The sequence below is a fragment of the Cricetulus griseus genome, chromosome 3, assembly GCF_003668045.3.
Source record: "Cricetulus griseus strain 17A/GY chromosome 3, alternate assembly CriGri-PICRH-1.0, whole genome shotgun sequence".
Classification (NCBI taxonomy): Eukaryota; Metazoa; Chordata; class Mammalia; order Rodentia; family Cricetidae; genus Cricetulus; species Cricetulus griseus.
Genome location: NC_048596.1, coordinates 53,148,864 through 53,170,564, shown reverse-complemented (window position 1 = coordinate 53,170,564; position 21,701 = coordinate 53,148,864). Strand labels below are relative to the sequence as shown.

At 44.0% G+C, this 21,701-nt stretch overlaps 1 protein-coding gene across 1 annotated transcript in view; it reads left to right on the top strand.

The window, feature by feature from the left end:
* The first annotated feature begins 1,062 nt into the window (after positions 1-1,062).
* The window catches only part of Majin (membrane anchored junction protein), a 34,105-nt gene continuing 13,466 nt past the window's right edge, over positions 1,063-21,701 (top strand). The window contains exons 1-3 of the mRNA XM_035443117.1: positions 1,063-1,288; positions 14,261-14,379; positions 16,982-17,027. Of these exons, the coding sequence (XP_035299008.1) occupies positions 14,279-14,379; positions 16,982-17,027 (147 nt within the window). The 5' untranslated portion in view covers positions 1,063-1,288; positions 14,261-14,278. The remainder of the gene's footprint in view (positions 1,289-14,260; positions 14,380-16,981; positions 17,028-21,701) is intronic.

Genomic DNA, 21,701 nt, shown 5'->3' with positions numbered 1-21,701 from the left:
AGAGAAAGAAGAGAGAGAAGAAAGAGAGAGAGAGAGAGAGAGAGAGAGAGAGAAAGAAAGAAAAAGGAAAGAAAAAAGAAAAAGAAAAAGAAAAAGAAAAAGACAAAGACAAAGACAAAGACAAAGAAAAAAAAGAGGCTTGACTCACATTGGGAAAACTTAGACTTCTTTTCGATGAGGACTTGTCTGTGCCTTTGGGGTAATTCCCACCCAGAGAGAATTCCTCAGGACCGTGTCTGTGTGGTCTGTGTGCAGGCTTTCACTCCCTTGCAAAAAGGCTGCAGCCCCTCTTCTTTTTAAACCAGTGAATGCTGAAGTCTCCCTAGGGAGTCTTGCCCTGGATCTCACAGATCCAATGGCTGTCCCACCCTCAAAGACCTTTCTTCCTGTCAGTCTTAGGCTCATGTTTACCTGGCATGGAAGAACTTGGCAGAGACTCTCAAAATTACTTAGAAGTTCAATCATGGCCAGACCCGTAAACCTCACTCCTGGGCCCTAAGTGCCATGGGTACATCTTAGCCTTTGTAAGGAGCACTCCTCTAAAGAGCTTTCTCCAGCTGTGTGGGGGTGTAGATTTCCCGGCCAGTTGCTCATCTTTTTAGGAATTTCACATTCTGCCTGGGATTTTTGCCTTCTGTTCTATGCAGCCACCACCTGCAGGAACAGAGGCTATCTGGAGAGAGCCTCAGAGCATTTGGAGGCCACTTCAATCAGTCTTCTGTCACCCGGTCTCTTCTCTAAGCCATGCATCTCACACCTGGGTGGCCAGCAGGTTTTGCCCCCTTACAGTGACCCAGATAATCTGGCACAGAGGGGGAGTGATGTGTGAGCTGACAAGATACCATCTTTACTCTTGGAGACCTCCCTGCTCCACACCCAGGGCTGCCTTTCTGAGCCAGCTAGCTTTGCTCCCAGTCTGCTGGCTTTTCTGAACTGAAGGCTGTTGCCTGGCAAGGAATTGGCCCTGGGAAGCCCAAAGGGAGATAGGGAGGAGCCTCGGGTGCAGTAGGAAGTGAAGCTATTGATGAAGTGGCTCCTCCCCCAGCTCTAGGGACCCAAGTGCTACGTAGGCGGCAGGGCTTCTTAAAGGAGATATGCCCTATCTGGGTCCTCCCAAGAGGATCCCAAGTCTTCCGGGTATTTCACCCTCCTCCCTACAAGTCCACCCCTTTCTAAGGACAGGATTTGTTTTGGGAGTCCCAGTGAGCAAAGGATTAGAGAAGATGGGATAGCAGGCTGGTCTTGAATTCAGATTTACCTGCATCTGCTTCTTTCTCTGGGATTAGAGGTACACCACCATGACCAACCTTCTGGTTTTTGTTTTTGTTTTTTTCAGACTGGGTTTCTCTGTGTTGTCCTGTGGTTTCCTGGCTGTCCTGAAACTAGCTCTGTAGACCAGGCTGGTCTCAGACTCACAGATCCTCCTGCTCTTGCCTTCCAAATGCTGGGATTAAAGGCATGTGCCACCACTACCCAGCTGCCTTCTCTCTCTCTCTCTCTCTCTCTCTCTCTCTCTCTCTCTCTCTCTCTCTCTGTGTGTGTGTGTGTGTGTGTGTGTGTGTGTGTGTGGCAGGGTCTCATGTACCCCAGACTGTCCTTAAATCCCTGTGTGCTGGGGGCTGACATTGACCTCTGATCCTTTACTGTTGAGTGCCAGGACTACAGGGGAGCTCTAGCACAGGCCACATATGCACTCTGCCATCTGAGCAACATCCCCAGCCCATGACGTCCTCTTTAAATAAAACAAGTCCACCCCTGAGATTCAGTTTCTTCTCCCTAAGCCAGTACGAGCTTAATTGCTCTGACTATGAAGTTGAGGCATGTGGAAATACGGGGCGGGGCCAGTCCCTGCAGAGGGAATGGCAGGTTAAGCCGAGGAATGTGGAGCTTGGACAACATGAGGCCATGAGTCATCTCCCACAGAAGCAGGCCATCATCACCAGTGCAGCAAATGCTGTGTACACATAGATGCCAATGATTCACAACACAAAACCTGACCAGCAGGAAGTGGAATGCCACGCAGACCCATGACTGATCCAGGACCTTCCATTTTTTGGTTGCCTCCATAAGACCTTCCATTTCTTGGTTGCTTTAAAACTGGAACATGGAAGACCTGCCTTAGGAAATGGCAGTGAGGATTAAAGGAGAAAGTATACCACAGTGCTCTGAATAATGCCTGGCACACACCATAAAGTGGCTTGTACCTGACTGGACCGTGCCCAGCATGGAGCAGATGGATAAAAAAAGAGCAATCCATGAATAAATCTCAGAGTAAAACGTGCCTGGGCATCCAGCCCATTATGGGCTTAAGTGTAGTCCTGTAAAAACTCTAAGCAAAGAGTCAGACTGCGACCTGGCTCAGTTAGTAATGGCAGTTGCAGGAAAAGCCTCATGGCCTGAGTTCAATTCCCAGAACCCACATGGAGGAAGGAAGAGAAATGCCTCCTGTAAACTGTCTTACAACACACACACACACACACACACACACACACACACACACACACACACACACACACACACGAGGGGAGTGGGGAGTTAAAACAAACAAGAACAAGAGAGAGAGAGAAAGAGAGAGAGAGAGAGAGAGAGAGAGAGAGAGAGAGAGAGAGCGCTTCAGCAATTGGGAGGCAGGCGGATCTCTGTGAGTTCGAGACCAGCCTGAACAGCCTCCAAAGCAATAGAGAGAAACCCTGTCTCGAAAAAACCAAGAGAGAGAGAGAGAGAGAGAGAGAGAGAGAGAGAGAGAACAGCACACTGCAGCTGACTCAGAGAATACATATGTTCAAATAGGCCATGAGCCGTGCTTAAAGCCCAGAGGTTTTAAAGGAGGCTTAAAGCCTCAGTGTGTGCTTGTGTAGGTTTTAGTTTTGTGGAACCCCAACGGGTCTCAAACCTGCGCATGCGCAGGAGATCTGGCGGGAAGCCCCGGGGCTGCGCTTGCGCAGAAAATCTGTCTCGAGGCCAAGATCAGCGATAGACTAGAGCGCTGCTCCCTGGCCTGCAGTCTTCGGAATTGGCGCCCTCTCTATGAGAAAAGGTTTCTGAGCGGGAACTCAAGCGTGGCCACTTTTCTGAGGTGCTCGAGGACCCCTCGTCAGCGTGCGAGTGACAAAGTGGGGCCAAGCCCGGGCGCTTCGAGGCTGAGGTAACCGCCCCGCTGTCTGGTGTTCCCACGAGATTGGTTTTGAGTGTCTTTCCGGTCTTTGAGGGAAGTTTCTGGGCCCGGCCCCACTCCTCAGGCCCGGTGAAGTCTCCTCCTCGGGCCTGGTGTGGAGACTCTCCCGCATGCTGTAGAAGGGTGTGGAGAGCTGGCGAGGCCGTGAGCGGAAGTGGCGGCCATGGTCACTGGCCCACCTCCAAGACTCAGCCAGCCCCCAGGACCCCGCCTCCAGATGGTGTCCAGCTCAGGGCTGCCGAGTACTGTTCTTCAACCCCATCACACCCAGTGTGTCACGTGGCCTATGACAGCTGCTTAGCTTTCCAAGACACCCAGCTTCCCCCACCTAAGCCTCTGCACAAAGATTTCCAGATAATCCAAGTGTTCATTCTAGTTTATTTTTCTTGTAAATTAACCCATTTATTAGAGACTCTGCAGGTCTCAGGCGGTAGCATTTCTACTGGTCTTTCAGTTCCTTCTGATAGCCGACTTCAATGTGATGACAGAAGCAGTTGGAGGTCCAGGCCCCACCAGTCCCTGTTTTCATGCAGGAACCATAGTGCCGGATGTCAACAGCTCCTCTCTTCATCTTGGTCTTGCCACAAAAGGAGCAAGTGTACTTGGCGTGCTGGCTGGTTTCATTTTTCTTCACCATTTTCCGGAGGGAGGCACCATAGCAGGTCCCACACTTCCCTATGATCCTGACCGTCTTTCATGAGTTTAGCCTGGTCACTGGAACCTAAGCCCAAGCCCAGAGAGCTCATTCTATTTTATAACCACTCCCTAATCCAGGTTTATCAGTTGCCATGAAAAAAAGAAAAAAAGATTTCTTCCATTGAAATGTTCCCTGTCACAATGTAGGTTTTTGGTTTTTGTTTGTTTGTTTTTTGGGTTTTGTTTGTTTGTTTTTGTTTGTTTGTTTTGCTTTGTTTTCTTTGTTGTTTGGTGATTTTGTTCTTTATTTATTTTCATTTTTTCTTTTCTTTTTTTTGGGGGGGGAGGTTATGGTTTTGTGTTTTGAGTCTCATGGAGTCAGGGTCTTATGTAGCCCAAGTTGGCTGAAACTCAACTTCCGATCCTCCTGCCTCCACCTCCCTGTAAGTAGTGGGATCAGAAGTGTGGCTGCTGACATCCTCTTTGATTCTCATCATTCATGTGGGGATCACAGCTATCAGTAACTCCAGTTCCCCGGGGATCTGATGTCCTCTTCTGGCCTCTGGGGGCACCAAGCTCAGTGTGGTGCACAAACATACATAGAGGCAAAACACCCATACACACAAAATAATAATGATAACAGAACAACAATAATATTTAAAGAAAAAAAATAAAACAAAGAACTTACTTTCCAAGACTTCCTGTTTTCTCCAGGAAGGGCATGTGTATATCTTCAGTTAGGTGTCAAAGTAACTGGGGATCTCTCTTTGTTTAGTTTTTTTTTAACATTTATTTTTCTTTTTCCATTTTCATATGTATGTGGGGTATGTGTGCATTTACATGTATACTAGGCCTGAGGTTGATGGAATCGCCTCCATTTCTCTTCTACCTCATCAAACCTAGAGTTTGTTAATACAATTAGTCTTACTAGTTGGCTTGCACTGGAGTGCCCCTGTCTCTGTCTTCTGAGGCTGGAATTACAAGCCAACGAGCATTTACATGGGTTTTGAAGACCCTAACTCTGGTCTTCATACTTGCAGGGCAAACACTTTTTAACTCTGAACTATCTCCTCAGCTCTCTTTCCTTTTTTGAGACAGGGTCTGACACTTGAGCTCAAGCAACGAGCCATCAAACTTATAGCAGTTCTTGTCCTTCGTCCTCCTGAGTGTTAGGATTATAGGTGTGAACCATGAAACATTGCTTTGGGAGTCATCCTTGAATGTTCCCTTTCCTTCACCTTGTCAAGTCACCAAATTGTGAATGAGCATCTTTCAAGTCACTCTACATTTCAGCTCTACTTTTTTTCTTGTTTTTTTGAGATAAGATTTCTCTGTGTATCCCTGAATGTCCTGGAACCCACTCTGTAGACCAGGCTTGATGGGGGACGGGGGAGGGGACATCCTTATATGTATATGTTTATCTTATTGGTTGTTGAATAAAGCACTGTTGGCCAATAGGGGAGCCAAGATAGGTGGGAATAGGAGTCAAGGAGGATTCTGGGGAATGTAGTAAAGAGATCCAGGCAGGAAGTGGCATAGCAGGCAGACTCAGAATATAAGCAGGGACAAGAAGGAAATCATCCTCTTGTTCTTCCTCTTCCTTCTGCTCTCTGCTCTGGAGCCATCATGTGATCCTGGGAAGAGGACGTCAGCGGAAGGCATCCTTGATAAGATAAGTCTTATAAAATACATAGATTTATGATAATTAAGACTGAGCTAGCATATAAGAAATCCTAGTCAATTGGCCAGCAGCACTGTAAACTAATATAAGACTCTGTGTTATTCTGGGCACCCACGTGGTGGCAGGGCTCAGGCGGATGGAGTAAACACTTATCATTACTTGGGCTGGCCTTGAACTCAGATTCGCCTGCCTCTGCCTCCCCAGTACTGGGATTGAAGGCATGAGCCAGTACTGCCCAGCTTCAGCTCTACTTTCATCTGGAACTTCTGTCTGGAACTACAGATGTCTCCTTAATCTGATCCTTTTCCTGGTCTCCTGTTCCAGATTCTCTTAGTTACTGTTCAATTGCTGTGAAGATACACCATGACCAAGGCAACTCTTATAATAGAAAGTATTTAATTGGGAGTTGCTTATGGTTTTAGAGGATTAGTCCATTACCATGGTGGGGAACATGGTGGCAAATACACATGATGTTGGACAAGCAGCTGAGAGCTACGTCCTTGTCCACAGGCAGCAGGCCGAGACAGACAGACTGGGCCTGGTGTGGGCTTTTGAAATCTCAAAGCCCACTCACAACAACAGTTACTCCAAGACCACACCTACTCCAATAAGGCCACACACATCCTAATTCTTATCCTTTTCAAACAGTTTGCCAACTGTAGATCAAGCATTCAAATATATGAGCCTATGTAGGGACCATTCTCATTCAAACCACCACACAGGTTGTCCCACACACACACATTACAACCAGTAAACTAGACTTTGGTAATCCCAGAACTTGAAAGGTAGAGGCAAGTTAAAGTTACAGTTAAAGGCCAGCCAGGGCTGCTTGAGAACCTATATTAAAACAACAGAGCAAAACACAATCAACCATCTAGTTTGTGTGTGTGCACTATATACATATGTGTATATATATGTACGTACATATATACATATGTGTGTACGTACATATGAGTGCAGATGTGCATGCATGTGTTTGCATAGAGGCCAGAGGTTTTTATGATGCCCTTCACTGCTTGCTTTCTGGTTTAGGGTAGACTCTATAACCATCCTCATGAGATGAGGAAGGCCTTTGTCCATTCTCTGTACTTACTCCCTAGATGGTATCATTCCTTCTAACAGCTTCAAGCACCACTGAAACATTTCCCTCCTGATTCCATCCTTGCACAGCATAACCAGGTAATGTGTAAGTCTTGCTAGACTTCACAGAAACAGAGCTGTGAGTTCTACCTCCTAGAACTTTCTCCAGAGTCCTCAGTAAAGAGTAGGCACTATTACTTACTCAGTTTCCAAAAGCCATCCTTGATTCCCATATCAACCCTTCCATGAATGTAAAGTGTATCTCATGTTCAGTTATTCACTGCCGAAGCTCCAGGTCCAAGTCAGCATCAGCTTTCTAACTGGCCTCTAAGCTTCTGTTTGTGTGTTCACAGTCCTTCATCTCAGCAGCCAGATATCAAAATTCCTAAAGCAGGGCCAGTGAGATGGTTCAGGGGGTAAAGGTACCTGCTGCCAATCCTGACAGCTGAGTGTCATCTAGGGGTTCTACTTAGAAGAATTAACCTCTACCTCCTTGTGTTTTCTGTGGCACATGCATACCCACAAACAAAAAGATTCTGGGATTAAAAGTGTGTGCCACTATACAAGGCTGCTTGTTTAGTCTTAACTTTGATGTCTAACTTTGTCCAAATCAGATGACCTCCTGGCAGACCTGTCATTTGTGTGTGTGTAGTAGTAGGGATAGAACCTGGAGCTTCATGCATGCTAAGCAAGTACTCTGCAATTGAGCCTTTGTTTTTATGTGCTTAAAATTTGAGACTGTCTCCCTAAATTGCCTAAAATTGGCCTTGAACTCAGTCTGTATCCCCATTGGGTCTTGAATTTGGCCCATGTCAGCCTTCAGAGTAGCTGATTACGGGCTTGTATCTCCAGGCTTTTTCAAATCTATCCTCATAAACTTATGAGTACAATTATTTTATTGAAAATATCTGGCCAAAAATTGTACTAAAGCTAGTAAAATATTTCAAATGTCCTGAGTGAAATTTTCTTTCCTTATATAAAAGGCTTTTTTCCCCATTTTCTTTTCTCTTTTAAGACAGTTTTGCTGTGTAGCCCAGGCTGGCTTTGAATTTTCACCAATCCTCCTACCTCAGCTTCCTCAGTGCTAGAATTACAGGCAGGAGACACCACACCCAGCTTCAGTTTTCCTATTAACTTAATTTCCTCAGAGTCTGCCATTGTTTCATGCCAAGATTAAAATGTATATTTTGGGAGCATTCTTTCATACTTCCTTGTTCCTTTCTTCTGCCTCTAAGGCCCTTGAGTTATATAGCTCAAAGATGCAGGGCTTATAGCTGAACATTGTAGAAGATGAGGGTATTCTTTTGCCATATGGACTTTGCCTCACTTTCTTTTGCAATCTTCTAGTTTACTGTATTAAGCAATGGCTCAGTTGGTATATCTAAAATTAAAACATCCCTATTATCTGTGGTTTTACATCCAAATGGTTTTTAGGTTCCTGGGACAGGTAGAATCTTGAGAGCGTTGCAGTGAAGTCAGTGTGACATGAATACTAATAGACAGGTTGGTCATCATGTCACAGGCCACAAAATGGTGGGTGGCAAAAGCCAGAAGAGACAAATGATCCATCCATCCATACATTGGAAGAGTCACATCAGCAGCTTGGTTCAGTTAGGAAAGGCCAAGTCCCTTGGAAGGAAGAGAGATGTGTAAAATGAAGTCATGACTGCTCCAAAGTATAGTTGAGGGAAATGTTTTTATTGTAGATATAAAGGAGAGTACAGCCAGAGGCGTCTGGAAGAGTTCAGAGCAGGGAGAGAAAGTAGTAGAGTAGAGACCAGTAAACTGAACCAGGCCATGAGAGGAGGGTGGGGAGAGCAAGTAGAGGGTAGGGGTGGGGCAGCAAGAGGACCAAGAGAGCGCATGGCTGAAGTGGCAGGGTAATGCTGGCATGTGAAGCTGGTAGAAGGGGCAGAGTGAGAAGAGCTGAGAGGAGCCAGGATGCTCTTTGGGGCTAATAGACACCAGTTAGCCATTTGTTCCATAATTTTTGGATCTGACATTGGGCAGGGCAGAGAAATGAGAAAACATTGTTTTCTAGAATAGGAGCACAGTCCTGGACCCGATGAGCAGAGGTAGTTTCCACTAGCTTCCAGTATGGCTGAGTGGGGTGTGGAAGATGTGTGCTCAAGTACAATTGAGGAATTTAAGAGTTTAACTTTGACTCGTTCTGGTTTATTAAGTTGTCCACCAAAGCCTTTTAATTTCATTTTCAGGGTATCTTTGCAACTATTAAGTTTATCCTTTCCCGCTAAACAAAACCAACTCTAAAGGCAAAACTCTTACTAAACAGAGGCTGATTTTATAGGTTATGTTTACCAGAAAGAGGAAGAAGCAGGTGAAAAAACAGAATGATCTCAATAAGTGTGGAAGTTTACAAGAACCTGGACTAGATCATCAGTCTCTTCCTATCCCATATCTTAACACATTTTTTCTTTTTCTTCCTTTCTTCTTTCTTTCTTTCTTTCTTTCTTTCTTTCTTTCCTTCTTTCTTTTTTTTTATGCAAACAGCAAGAGGTTTTATTGCAGTTGTTTAACGAGCTAACCCCATGTTAGTGCAGGCCTTTCATCCATCCACCATGCAGATGGCTGGGAAAGACCCACATTTTTTTCTTGAGGCAGGATCTTACAATGTAGACCAGGCTGGCCTGGACCCAGAGATCTACCACCTGCCTCTAGAGAGTAGAGATTAAAGGTGTGTACCACTGCCACACAACTTAACACTTTGTTTTTGTTTGTTTCTCTGTGTATCCCTAGCTGTTGAATTTATTTAAAAATGCCATGCAAAGCCGGGCGTTGGTGGCACATGCCTTTAATCCCAGCACCCGGGAGGCAGAGGCAGGCAGATCTCTGTGAGTTCAAGACCAGCCTGGTCTACAAGAGCTAGTTCCAGGACAGCCTCCAAAGCCACAGAGAAACTCTGCCTTGAAAAAAAAAAAAAAGCCATGCAATAAGGCTCACATGTGTGCGTCCTCTCTAATTAGTCAGCACAATTAGCCTACAAATGGAAGAAGCAGGTTTTTGTTTTGTTGAGACAAGGTCTCTGTAGCCTTAGGTATCCTAGAACTCACTATGTGGACCAGGCTGGTGTCAAACTCAGATATCTTGCCTCCATGAAGATAAAGATATGTACCACTCACCATGCCCAGCACTTGAAAATGCATCTTGAGGCCAGGCAGTGGTGTCCCATGTCTTTAATCCTGGCACTCAGGGGCAGAGACAGGTGAATCTCTCTGAGTTCGAGGCCAGCCTGGTCTACAAAGTGTCAGAACAGCCAGGGCTGTTACTCAGAGAAACCTTGTCTTCAGGGGGCAGGGGTTGCATCTTGAAGAGAAATGTGGTTTAACTCTTCATACCCCAAATTATAATTTTAATAACCACTAATCAGAAAAGTTTATATTTTGGCTTGATATATTTGAACCCAGAATGAGTTACCTGAGTCAAGAGAGTGCCCAGGGATACAGTTTAATAAAATGACTACATGATGATAGACTGTAGTGAAAATTTCATGGACCAAAGAAACCGTACTCTTAGCAATCAAGCCTCAGCCTGCTTTCATATAGGACTGTGTGAGCATGAAAGCCGTTTCCTCCTTTGGTAAGTTGCTCCCTCCAATGCCCTCTGAAATGACATATTTTGAACTATAAGTGTCTTGTCTTCAGTGGTTCTCTTCTCAACCTTCTTAATGCTGCACCTCTTTACTGTGGCTCCTCATGAATTGTAATGTAAATATCTGATATGCAGGGTATCTGTTATGTGACCCTTGTGAGTGGGTTGTTTGTGACCCACAATTGAGAACCACTGCTCTAGTTGAAAATACAGGCTTTCAGAGATTCTGAAACTACTTCAGTGGTAATGGGAAGATTTCTTGAGACTACCAAGAACTTTGGAAAAAGAAGGAGAAAATGCATGTGCCCTTGACCTCAATCCTGAAATCTGGTTTTGTAACGTTAATAGGATCCTCCTACATTGTTGTCCACACTAGTTTGTGATCTCAGTGGCCTGCCAGGTTAGGTAGGTTTGCTGTGTAAATGAATGTTGAATAAATGTAGTCTCTGTTCTCCAATGTTGTAGAGAATTTTTCCTGTAGGTGTGTAGAGACCATGTGTTCCTGTGTTGCCTTGCATGGCAACCCATTGTTATCCTCACTAACATTCGGTCCCACTTCAGGTCTGTGTACCGACCCACATGTTTCCTCATGTGAAACAAATTACCTAACCCTTGAAAAATCTGCCTTACATGTCATTTAAATCTAATATTTGGGAAGCTCGTGACAGATTGTATGTTTGTGTTAAAGCTAAGCAATTTCTTTCTTCCTGTTTTTGGTTTTTCTAGACTAGATTTCTCTGTGTAGCCCTGACTTTCCTGGGACTCACTCTGTAGACCAGGCTGGCTTCAAACTCACAGAGATTTGCCTGTCTCTGCCTCCCATGTGATGGGATTAACAGTATGCACCACCACCTCCAGCCCAGTTTTGCTCTCTTAAATTTGCTTTTCTTGTAAAGCATTAAAAGAAATGCTCTTCAATCATGGGGGGCAGTAGATAATTATGTTTGCTCTGCAATCATGAGAGTGTGGGTTTGAATCCTCAGCACCCATATAAAAAAAAGGCCAGGCAGACTGTGCTTGCCCATAACCCCAGCATTCAGGGGATGGGAGTGGGGACAGGAGGATGCCAGGAGCTCACTGATTAGCCAGCCTCACCAAAACAGGAAATTTCTGCTTCAGTGAGAAACCTGCTCTGGAGGCAGAAAGGCAGAGATGATAGAGGAAAACTCCCCATGTACTACTCTGGTTTATACATTGCACACACAGGAGCACCTACCCCACATGCTCGTGTGTATCATACACACATGCACAGAAAAATCCATCATTAATAGCTGATGCTTATATGGTTTGGGGGTGTTTATGAGGTGGCTGTTTATAACAGTAGTTCATTTAACCCTGTAGTTTCAGGAGTAGGTAGAATCATCACTGTGTCTGCTGTGGAAACTAAGAAATGAAGAGGCTGAGTTACTTTCCAGGGCCTAATGGTTTCTATGAAGTAGAAGTCGCTTTAGTTTTAGCACTTGGGAAGCTAAGGCAGGAGGACTTTGAATCCCAGGCCAGCCTGGGCTTCATACTGAGACCCTGTTTGGGGAAAGAAAAAAACCAAGTCAAGCTGTGGTCTCCTGATCTCATCTTCTGTGTCTTTTGTACTTCCTGTAACCTTTCTTCCTTTGTTTCTTGCCTTCATGACTGTAGTCACCAACAAGTGGGTTCTGAGTCTGACCTTTATTCTATAAGGTCCCATCAACTTGATAATAGTTACTGGTACCCAGTGTCACCATGACTACAGTAGTCAAAGTTGTAAAATAACCCTGTGAAGTCCTTGAGCCACTGCTGCCCTGTGGTTGTCTTGGACCATACTGTCTAATGTTTATCTTCAAATGAGGTAATTAGTGTATAGTGTTTGTATCTGAAGCAGGCAGCCAGCAGCTAATAGGAACAGGCCTCGGCTAGAAGAGAGTTGTTTTTCTTTTCTCAGCCAGCCAGCCGTGGTGCAGCACATGAAGTTTCCTCTTTGGATAGTCATTTTTGGCAAACGTCCTTTTTTTGCTCAGGTGCCCCCGGGTCTTAGGTTATGAGGAGGTTACTGAATCTACAACTCTCTGAATAACTGAGTTTCTGTGGCAGCAACCTAAGCCTCTCCAGGTGGGCTCTCTGCCTACTTAGAAAAATAATCTGTAGCCAAAACTGATCAACTATACCTTGAATTCCTGCTGGGCCTTGGGCAAGGGACATTCACCATTTTCCCCCCTCAGGATATGCATTGCATTTTCCCTCTGGTAACTTTGCAGTTGACAACAATTGCTCTTGATTTTTTACTGAAATCCTAGTCTAAATAGTCCCTGCTCCAGCCACCTCTCATTGTATCCAAACAGCTGGGGTCAGACACTGAGCAGCACTGCTGAAGTGTGAGCCTAGTAAACCCATTCCTGCCCAACTTGTTCAAACATCTGGGGTCAGACACTGAGCAGCAATGCTGCAGTGTATCCAAACAGCTGGGGTCAGACACTGAGCAGCAATGCTGCAGTGTGAGCCTAATAAACCCATTCCTGCCCAACTTGTTCAAACATCTGGGGTCAGACACTGAGCAGCAATGCTGCAGTATATCCAAACAGCTGGGGTCAGACACTGAGCAGCAATGCTGCAGTGTATCCAAACAGCTGGGGTCAGACACTGAGCAGCAATGCTGCAGTGTGAGCCTAACAAACCCGCTCCTGCCCAGCTTGGTTTTAGTCATGGTGTTTTGTCACAGCAGTAGAAACCTTAACTAAGACAGGGCCAGACTGGGTGACACACCAAGACCTATCTTCAAAACAAAACAACAGCAAAAACCCTATTTTCCCAGCCCTTGGGAGTTAGAGGATTGAGGATCAGTTCAAGGTCATCCTCGGGTACATAGGGTGTTCAAGGCCAGCCTGAACTACATGGGACACTGTTATCAAAAAGCAAAAACAACTGTTACTGTATAATAAGAAAACTAAGGCTCAAGTTTGAGGCTGGAGGATTGACATGGGTTTGAAGGCAGCCTAGGCTACATTGTTCCAAGCCAGCCTGGGTTACAAAGTAAGAACTTGTAGGGTGGTGGTGGCACACGCCTTTAATACCTCACTTGGGAGGCAGAGGCAGGCAGATCTCTGAGTTTGAGGCCAAAGGAAAGATTGAGAGAAGAGAGGAGAGACTGACATTCAGAAACCAAGTAGGGACATTAGAGTTGAGATTCAAACCAATATTCTCTTTTGTGCCTATTTTGTTTATTACATTAGTTGCTTCTTCTAAAATCAATGTCCAGGAGTTGTATATAGGAAACTTTGATCCTTGGAAACTGTGGACCTACTTTTTATTTAAAGTTCTGCATGCAAAGGCCAAGGAACTGCAGTGTTTATTATCTCTACTTTAAAGTGAAGGGAGGCACAGAAAAGCTCTAGTAATTTAGAGAATCATAGTGTCCTTGATTTTATTCCTGAGCTTATGCCAAATGTGAGCTGTCTTGGTTTTCTTTCTATTAGTACATAAATCTCCATGACCAAAAGCAAATAGGAGAAAAGGGGGTCTATTTGGCTTAGAGGTTACAGTACGTCATCTGGGAAAGCCTACGCAGGAATTGAAGCACAGACCATGCAGGACGGGTCTACTGAATTGTTCCCCCTGGCTTGCTCAGCCTACTTTTTCCGTACAACCCAGGACCACCTGTATAGACATGGCATTTCCCACAGTGGGCAGGGTCCTCCCACATCAGTTACTAACCAAGACAATGCCCCGAAGACTTGCCCACAGGCCAATCTAATGGAAGCATTTCCTCAACTGAGGGTCCCTCTTCCAGATGATTCTAGGTTATGTCAAGTTAACAAAGCAAACAAACCAAAACCACACCTAACCGGCACAGTCACAAAACTCAAACTTGAATGTTGTCTTTTTGCCTTTATCTGGATGGGGGTCCAACACACCATGTATCTTTACTGTATAGGTAGGAGAAGGATCCGGGTAAAATTAGCAGTGCCGAGTGAGCCTGGTTCATGGGCACTGGTACTGTGTTTAACATTTACCCTTCAAGAGATACTGCAGATCAACAAGCTTCCTTTCCTATATTTAAAGAGACAACTTAAGCTTTTTACTGATTAATATTTCTACTTTTTTTTTAGGCTAACTGTCAAGAAACAATGAGTTTAAAACCATTCACCTACCCATTTCCAGAGACAAGGTTCCTTCATGCAGGATCCAAGGTTTATAAATTCAAAATCAGATATGGCGACAGTATCAGGTAATTTGAAAAGCAGGATAATAGCTCATGCTAGCACAGGCAAGTGCTTTCTTCCAGGTCATCATCTCTGCCTGACTTAGTCCAGGGGAGTGACCTCAATAGCACCTGGTTAGGCTTTCCCAGATGCTTAGTATTCACTATGTTTGTTATTGATGAAATTTCCTGAAGTAGGGACAATATGCCTTGTCTCAAAACAACAATAAACAAACAAATAAATAAATTATAAATAGGTCTGGAGAAATTACTTGTCAGTTAAGAGTACTGACTTCTCTTCCAGATTCCAGTTCTGTTTCCCAAAACTATGTGGTGACTTCTTCTGTAACTTTAATTCCAGTGGATGTGATGGCCTTCTAGCCTAGCCTCCACAAGTACCACATGCATGTGGTTCACAGACATACATATAGGTAAAATGTAGTCTGTGGTCCAGCTAGTCCAACAATGGCTATCTACCAATAGAAGGCCTAAGAATTCAATAGTTGTTCAGCCCATGAGTCTGGATGTCTCAGCTAGTCTTTAGTATATACCTGAATCTCTAAGAAGCAGGCTCTAATGCCAGTGAAGGAATGGACTTGACAGAAGAACAAGAACAAGCAGACAAAGATAGCAAGCTTCCTTCTCCCATGTCCTTTATATAGGCTGCCAGCAGAAGGTGTGGCCCAGATTAAAGTGTATCTTCTCACCTCAAAAGATGTGGAATAAAAGTGGGTTTTCTCCCTTCAAATGATAATTAAGAAAAATTCCTCACAGATGTATCCACCCACTTGGGTTTTGATTAATTCCAGATGTAGTCAAGCTGACAACCAAGAATAGCCATCACACATACTTTAAAAGAGACAGATGGCTCAGGGGTTAAGAGCATTGGCTGCTCTTACACAGGACCAGGGTTCAATTACCATCACCCACAATCAACTGTGACTCCAACCAAAGAGATCCAATGCCCTCTTTCCATATGTGGGCACTTTCACACATGTGGCAAATAGATATGCATGCAGACAAAACACCCATACGCATAAAATAAAAATAGGGGGAAAAGTAACTTAAATTTTGTTTGTTTATTTGTTTGTTTGTTTATTTTGGTTTTTCAAGACAGGATTTCTCTGTGTAGCTTTGGAGCCTATCTTGGCACTTGCTCTGGAGACCAGGCTGACCTGGAACTCACAGAGATCTGCCTGCCTCTGCCTCCCAAGTACTGGGTAAATTTTTTTAAAATCTTTGTGAGTATGGGGCCAGCCTGGTCTACAGAGTGAGTTCCAGGACAGGCTCCAAAGCTATACAGAGAAACCCTGTCTCAAAAAAAAAACAAAAACAAAAAACATTTTTAAGATACAATGATGAAGTCCAGTATGGTGTTAAACTTTTTTTTAAAAGATTTCATTTATTTATTATGTATACAACATTCTGCTACCATGTATACCTGCACACCAGAAGAGGGCACCAGATCTCATAATGGATGGTTGTGAGCCACCATGTGGTTGCTGGGAATTGAACTCAGGACCTCTGGAAGAGCAGTCAGTGCTCTCAACCTCTGAGTCAGCTCGCCAGCCCCCGGTGTTAAACTTCTAAAATCCCAGCATTTGGGGGCTAGAGCGATGGCTCAGCAGTTAAGAGCACTAGCTGTTCTTCCAGAGAACTCAGGTTCATTTTGGGTTCAATTCCCAAAACCACATGGCAGCTCACAACTAACTGTCTGTAACTCCAGTTCCAGGGGATCTGACACCTTCAGACCAATGCACATAGAATAAAATTTTAAATAAATTCCTTTTTTTAAATCCCAGCACTTGGTTTTTTTGTTTTTGTTTTTGTTTTTTTTGTTTTTCGAGACAGGGTTTCTCTGTGGCTTTGGAGGCTGTTCTGAAACTAGCTCTTGTAGACCAGGCTGGTCTCGAACTCACAGAGATCCACCTGCCTCTGCCTCCCGAGTGCTGGGATTAAAGGCGTGCACCACCAACGCCCGGCAAGTCCCAACACTTGGGAGGCAGAAAGCAAGCAAATCTCTGAGTTTGAGGCCAGTCTGGTACACAGAGTGAGTTTGTGGATAACCAGAGCAATTCATACAGTGGGACCCTGTCTTAGGGAAAAAGAAAGAAATATCTCATGAGGTCTCAAAAATTTTTGTTTCTATTTATCAGTTAAAATAATTTTTTGAGACAGGGTTTCTTGCAGTCCAGGCCAGCTGTATGCACTGTGCTGCTGAGTCTAGTCTTGAACTCCATCTGCTTTCACCTCTCAGGTACTAGGATTACAGGCATGTGCTGCCATTCTTGGCAGTTCGAACAAATTTAAATAGTGAGCTTAACGTGTGGCTTGGAAGTAGAGTATTTGCACTAGATTTACAAAGCCCTAGGTTCAGTGCTCTGAACCCCTTCCAATCTAGTAGACTTTTAAAAATATGCTCTAAAAAATTATTAACCATTATATCGGTAATAGAAGGTCTTGGAAGCTTAACAGAGAAAACTGGGGGGATGCAGTTAATGCTCAAACCACACCATGTAAGGTGAGTACTGGGTCAGCCAGGCTGTAATGTATCTGCTGTCTTTAGTGCCACAGAGCAGATGCTAGACAGGGCTTGCTGTCTTATGGTACCTATCTGCTTACCTTCTAGAGGAGAAGAAATAGAGGACAAGGAAGTCATCATCCAGGAGCTGGAGGTAGGAAAAAAATCAGACAATTTCTGAAGAAATTATTTACTCCTTAAGCCAAGGATGGATCCACACCCAGACTTCTGTTATTTCCCTCAAACTGAATCACAAACACTACCTGGTAAATTGGTGTCTCCATGCAAAGAAGACCGTATCTGTTCTCAAGTCTCACTAAAGTATGAGTGCCTTTGAGGCTGGTTTTTGTTTGTTTCCACAAGGGTTCCCAGACAGGGCAGCTCTGTTGTGGCAGTTGGCACAGAGGATCTTCTGGAGGACTGCTGCTGCCTTCCAGGACTCTGAGAATGCCACGATCTCAACCACCGCCTGGTGTTTGACGTTCAGGAAACTGGGCAATAAATACACTGACAAGTGGCTGTGTCTTCATTTTAATTGGAAACATTTGCCATTGCTTTGTTCCAAGTTCATGTTCATTCCTTTTCTACATAGCTCTGCTTGTTAGAGATTTCCAGAAAGAAGACTGAGCCGGGGAGACTGCTTTGTAAACTGGTGAAAGCATTGGGCTAGCAGTTGTAGTTCTGGGCTCCTGGTCCTGTATCCCAGTCTGTCCCTTTACCTGTCAAATGAGATTAGCTTGTTTCTAAGATTATGGTATGGATTTCAAATAGATGAGTCCAATGCCTGCCATACATCCAGGCTAGAAAACATTTGCATACATTTATGTGCATATAAAAGTTCAAAAGTGCTGGGCGTTGGTGGCGCATGCCTTTAATCCCAGCACTCGGGAGGCAGAGGCGGGCGGATCTCTGTGAGTTCGAGGCCAGCCTGGTCTCCAGAGCAAGTGCCAGGATAGGCTCCAAAGCTACACAGAGAAACCCTGTCTCGGGAAAAAAAAAGAAGTTCAAAAGCTGCTTTTTCGTTTGTTTTGGTTTTGGTTTATTTTTGGACACAGGTCTCACTATTATATTACTGCCTGGCCTGGAACTTGTGTAGATCAAGCTAGCTTTGAACTTTCAGAGAGCCTTCTGCTTCTGCCTCCCAAGTACTGGGCCTACAAGCATGAGCCTCTACTATTGGTCCTTTGCATTCATTTGTGGGTGAGTGCATGTGTGTTTCATTTTTTTTGCAACAAGGTTTCATATATCCCAGGCTAGCCTATATATCTGATGATATTCTTGAACTCCTGATCCTCCTGCCTAGGATTATAGGAGTACATCACCACACCTGGTTTATTCAGTGCTAGGGATTGAACCTAGAACTTCATACATACTTAGTAATGACTCTACCACCTGAGATGTATCCCCAACTCTTTTTTATTTTTATTTATCTATTTATTTATTTTATGTATATGGGTACTTTGCTTGCATGTGTATCTGTGAACCATGTGTGTGTCAGGTGTCTGAAGGGGCCAAAAGAGGGCATTAGATCTCTTGGGACTAGAGTTACAGATGATTGTGAACACCATATGGGTGTTGGGAATTGAACCCTGTTTCTCTGGAATAGCAGTCAGAGCTCTGAACTCCTGAACCATCTCTCCAGCCCCTTTTCATGGTTTTTGAGACAAAATCTTATTTGGTAATAGCCCTTGCTAGATTGATACTTGTCATGAAGTCCAGTCATAATCTAGAACTAAAGACACTTCTGCTTCAACTTTCCAAGTGCTGAGATTAAAGGCATGCACCATCATACCCAGCAGCAAAGTTTTGTTGTTGTTGTTGTTTTTGTTTTCAAAATAGGTTTTCTAGCTGTCCTGGAACTGGCTCTGTAGACCAGGCTGGTCTCAAACTCACAAGAGATTGGCCTGCTTCAGTCTCCCAAGTGCTGGGATTAAAGGTTTATTTCACTACAGCCTGGCTGATGCAAAGTATTTTTTTAATAGTTAAGTAGGATTTATGTGAATTTGGGGGGATTACATCTAAATTGTGTTATAGAATAATACTTATATGCAACAGAACATTTCAATTATATTACCCAACAATTTTTTAGTGAACCCAGCCATTTGTCACACTCCATAGGAATTAATGCAAATGAAGTTACTTGAGGGTCTAGGACATAGTTCCATTGATAGAGGATATAAAGTATTTTTTAAAAGAACTTTTAAAGACACAATCTCACTCTGAAGTCTAGATCTGCCATGAATTCATAACCCTTCTCCTATCTTAGCCTCCCAAATGCTATGGTTATGTGCCACCATACCTAGCAGCAAAATATTTTTATGTTTTTCTTTCACTTTTGTAAATTTTATGTATGTATGTAGGTGTTTTGCCTACATGCATGTATGTGTAACACTCATGAGCCCATACTTGCAGAGGCAAAAGAGGGTGTTGGATCCCTTGGAGCTAGAGTTGTGAGCAGCCATGTGAGTGCTGGAAATCAAACCAGGATCCTCTAGAAGAACAGCCCATGCCCCTTTGCCACTGACGCATCTCTCCAGCCCCACGTGTTCTCTTTCACTCCTTATTAGTTTCAGAGACAAATATTATCATTCTCTTTTACTGCTTTAGAAAATATGAACTGAGAATTCGTGTAGCCTGATTCAAAATGTCAGCTCTAGAGGATGGAAAAGTGCCTACCACTAAAGCATAAAGGTCTGAGTTCAGATCCTCAGTATCCATAAAAGCTGAGGTCAGTACTCTGTGGCCCGAGTGCCCGTGAGGCAGAGATGTTGGATCCCTAGAGCTTATAGGCTGGCCAACCTCACCAAATCAGTGTGCTTCAGCTGCAGTGAATAAACTTATGTCTAAAACTAAGGTGGAGAAATGGAGGAAGACGTGCAGTGTCATCCTCTCGGCCTCTGTATGTGTGCACAGGTGCAGGTGGACACATGCACATACCCACAGAACACATGTATATGCCAAAGAATTTTGCCATCATAATAGTTATTAGCTACTAGTATAAGCCATACACCACGCTATTATAGCAGATACAACAATAAATGACAGTTTGTTTCTTGGGGGCCAAACTTGAGGAAAATAATGCTTACAAAAGTAAAATTGTGCCTGGTGGTTGTGGCACACTCCTTTAATCCCAGCACTTAAGAGGCAGAGGCAAGCAGATCTCTGAGTTTGAGGCCAGCCTGGTCTACAAAGCGAGTTACAGGACAACCTCCAAAGCCACAGAGAGACCCTGTCTTGAACCCCCCAAAAAGAAAGAAACCCTACCTTGACCCCCCACCCAAAATAAAATTATAAAAGTTGGGACTTAAAATCAGAATTTTTTCCATAGAAAAAGAATGGTCGCTGGGTGGTAGTGGCATACGCCTTTAATCCTAGCCCTCTGGAGGTAGAAACATGTGGATCTTTGTGAGTTTGAGGTCAGCCTGTAGTGATATATTGTTTATGATTTATTAAAGCCACTGGAGATCAGAGAAGCAAAGCAGCCAAGCCAGGAGATCTTACCTCTACTCAGCTGAAATGGCAATCCTGTCTCCACAAATTCTCAGAGGCAAAAGGCTGTCAGATCCTGTCTCCTCCTCCTTAATTTCCTTTCTCTACCCAGCCATAACACTCCTGTCTCCACCTCCCTAGTGCTGGGATTAAAGACATGTGATCCCAGGTGCTGAGGTCACCTTTGTGTGAGCTGTTTCTTTTATGACTGGATCAATTTCATGTAGTCGGTGTGGCCTTGAACTAACAGAGATCCGTCTACCTGTTAATTTTGAGTCCTGTGATTAAAGGTGTATACCACCACTGCCTAGCTTCTATAGCTAACTAGTATGGCTGCTTTGCTATTTTGATCTCCTGTGGCTTTAATAATGAACAATATATCACACATCAGCCTAGTCTAACCTATCTCGAAAAAAAAAAAAATATGGGCTTAGGCTAGGGATACAGTTCAGTGGGAAGAATACATGACATACTGGATCTATGTCCAGTCACAATATCACTCCTCTGCCTAAAAAAAAGGTCATAGAAATTTTTTTGTTGTTGTTTTGTTGTTTTCAAAACAGAGTTTCTCTGTGTATCCCTGTCTGTCCTGTAACTTGCTCTATAGACCAGGCTGACCTCAAACTCAGAGATCTGCTTACCTCTGTCTTCCATGTACTAGGATTAAAGGTATGTGTCACCACCGCCTGGCCATAGAAAATGTTTTAAAAACACTTATTTTGTGTATGTGTGTGTAGGCACCATAATGCATACCTGGAGGTCAAAGGTTGGTTCTCTCCTACCATGTGGGTACCAGGGATTAGACCCCGGTCCTCAAACCTAATGGCAAGGGCTTTTCTCTACTGAGCCAGCCTGTGGTCCAAGAAATCATTGGGGGGGGGGTTCGAGACAGGATTCCTCTGCGGCTTTGGAGGCTGTCCTGAAACTAGCTCTTGTAGACCAGGCTGGTCTCGAACTCACAGAGATCCACCTGCCTCTGCCTCCCGAGTGCTGGGATCAAAGGTGTGTGCCACCACCACCCAGCTCAAGAAATAATTTTATAATGCCAAAATATTTTGACTAAGGTTCATAGATTAATGATGAACTAATCAATTAAGAGTTTAAAGCAAGGTCTTGAGAGATGGCTCAGCAGTTAAGAGCACTGGCTGCTCTTCCAGAGGACCTAGGTTCAATTCCTAGCAACCACATGGCAGCTCACACCTGTCTGTAACTTCAGTTCCAGGAGACCTGACACCCTCACATGGACATACATACAGTAAAACACCAATAAACATAAAATAAAATTAATTTTTTTAAAGTTTAAAGCAGGAATTTGACTTGAGCAAAAAACAAAATAACT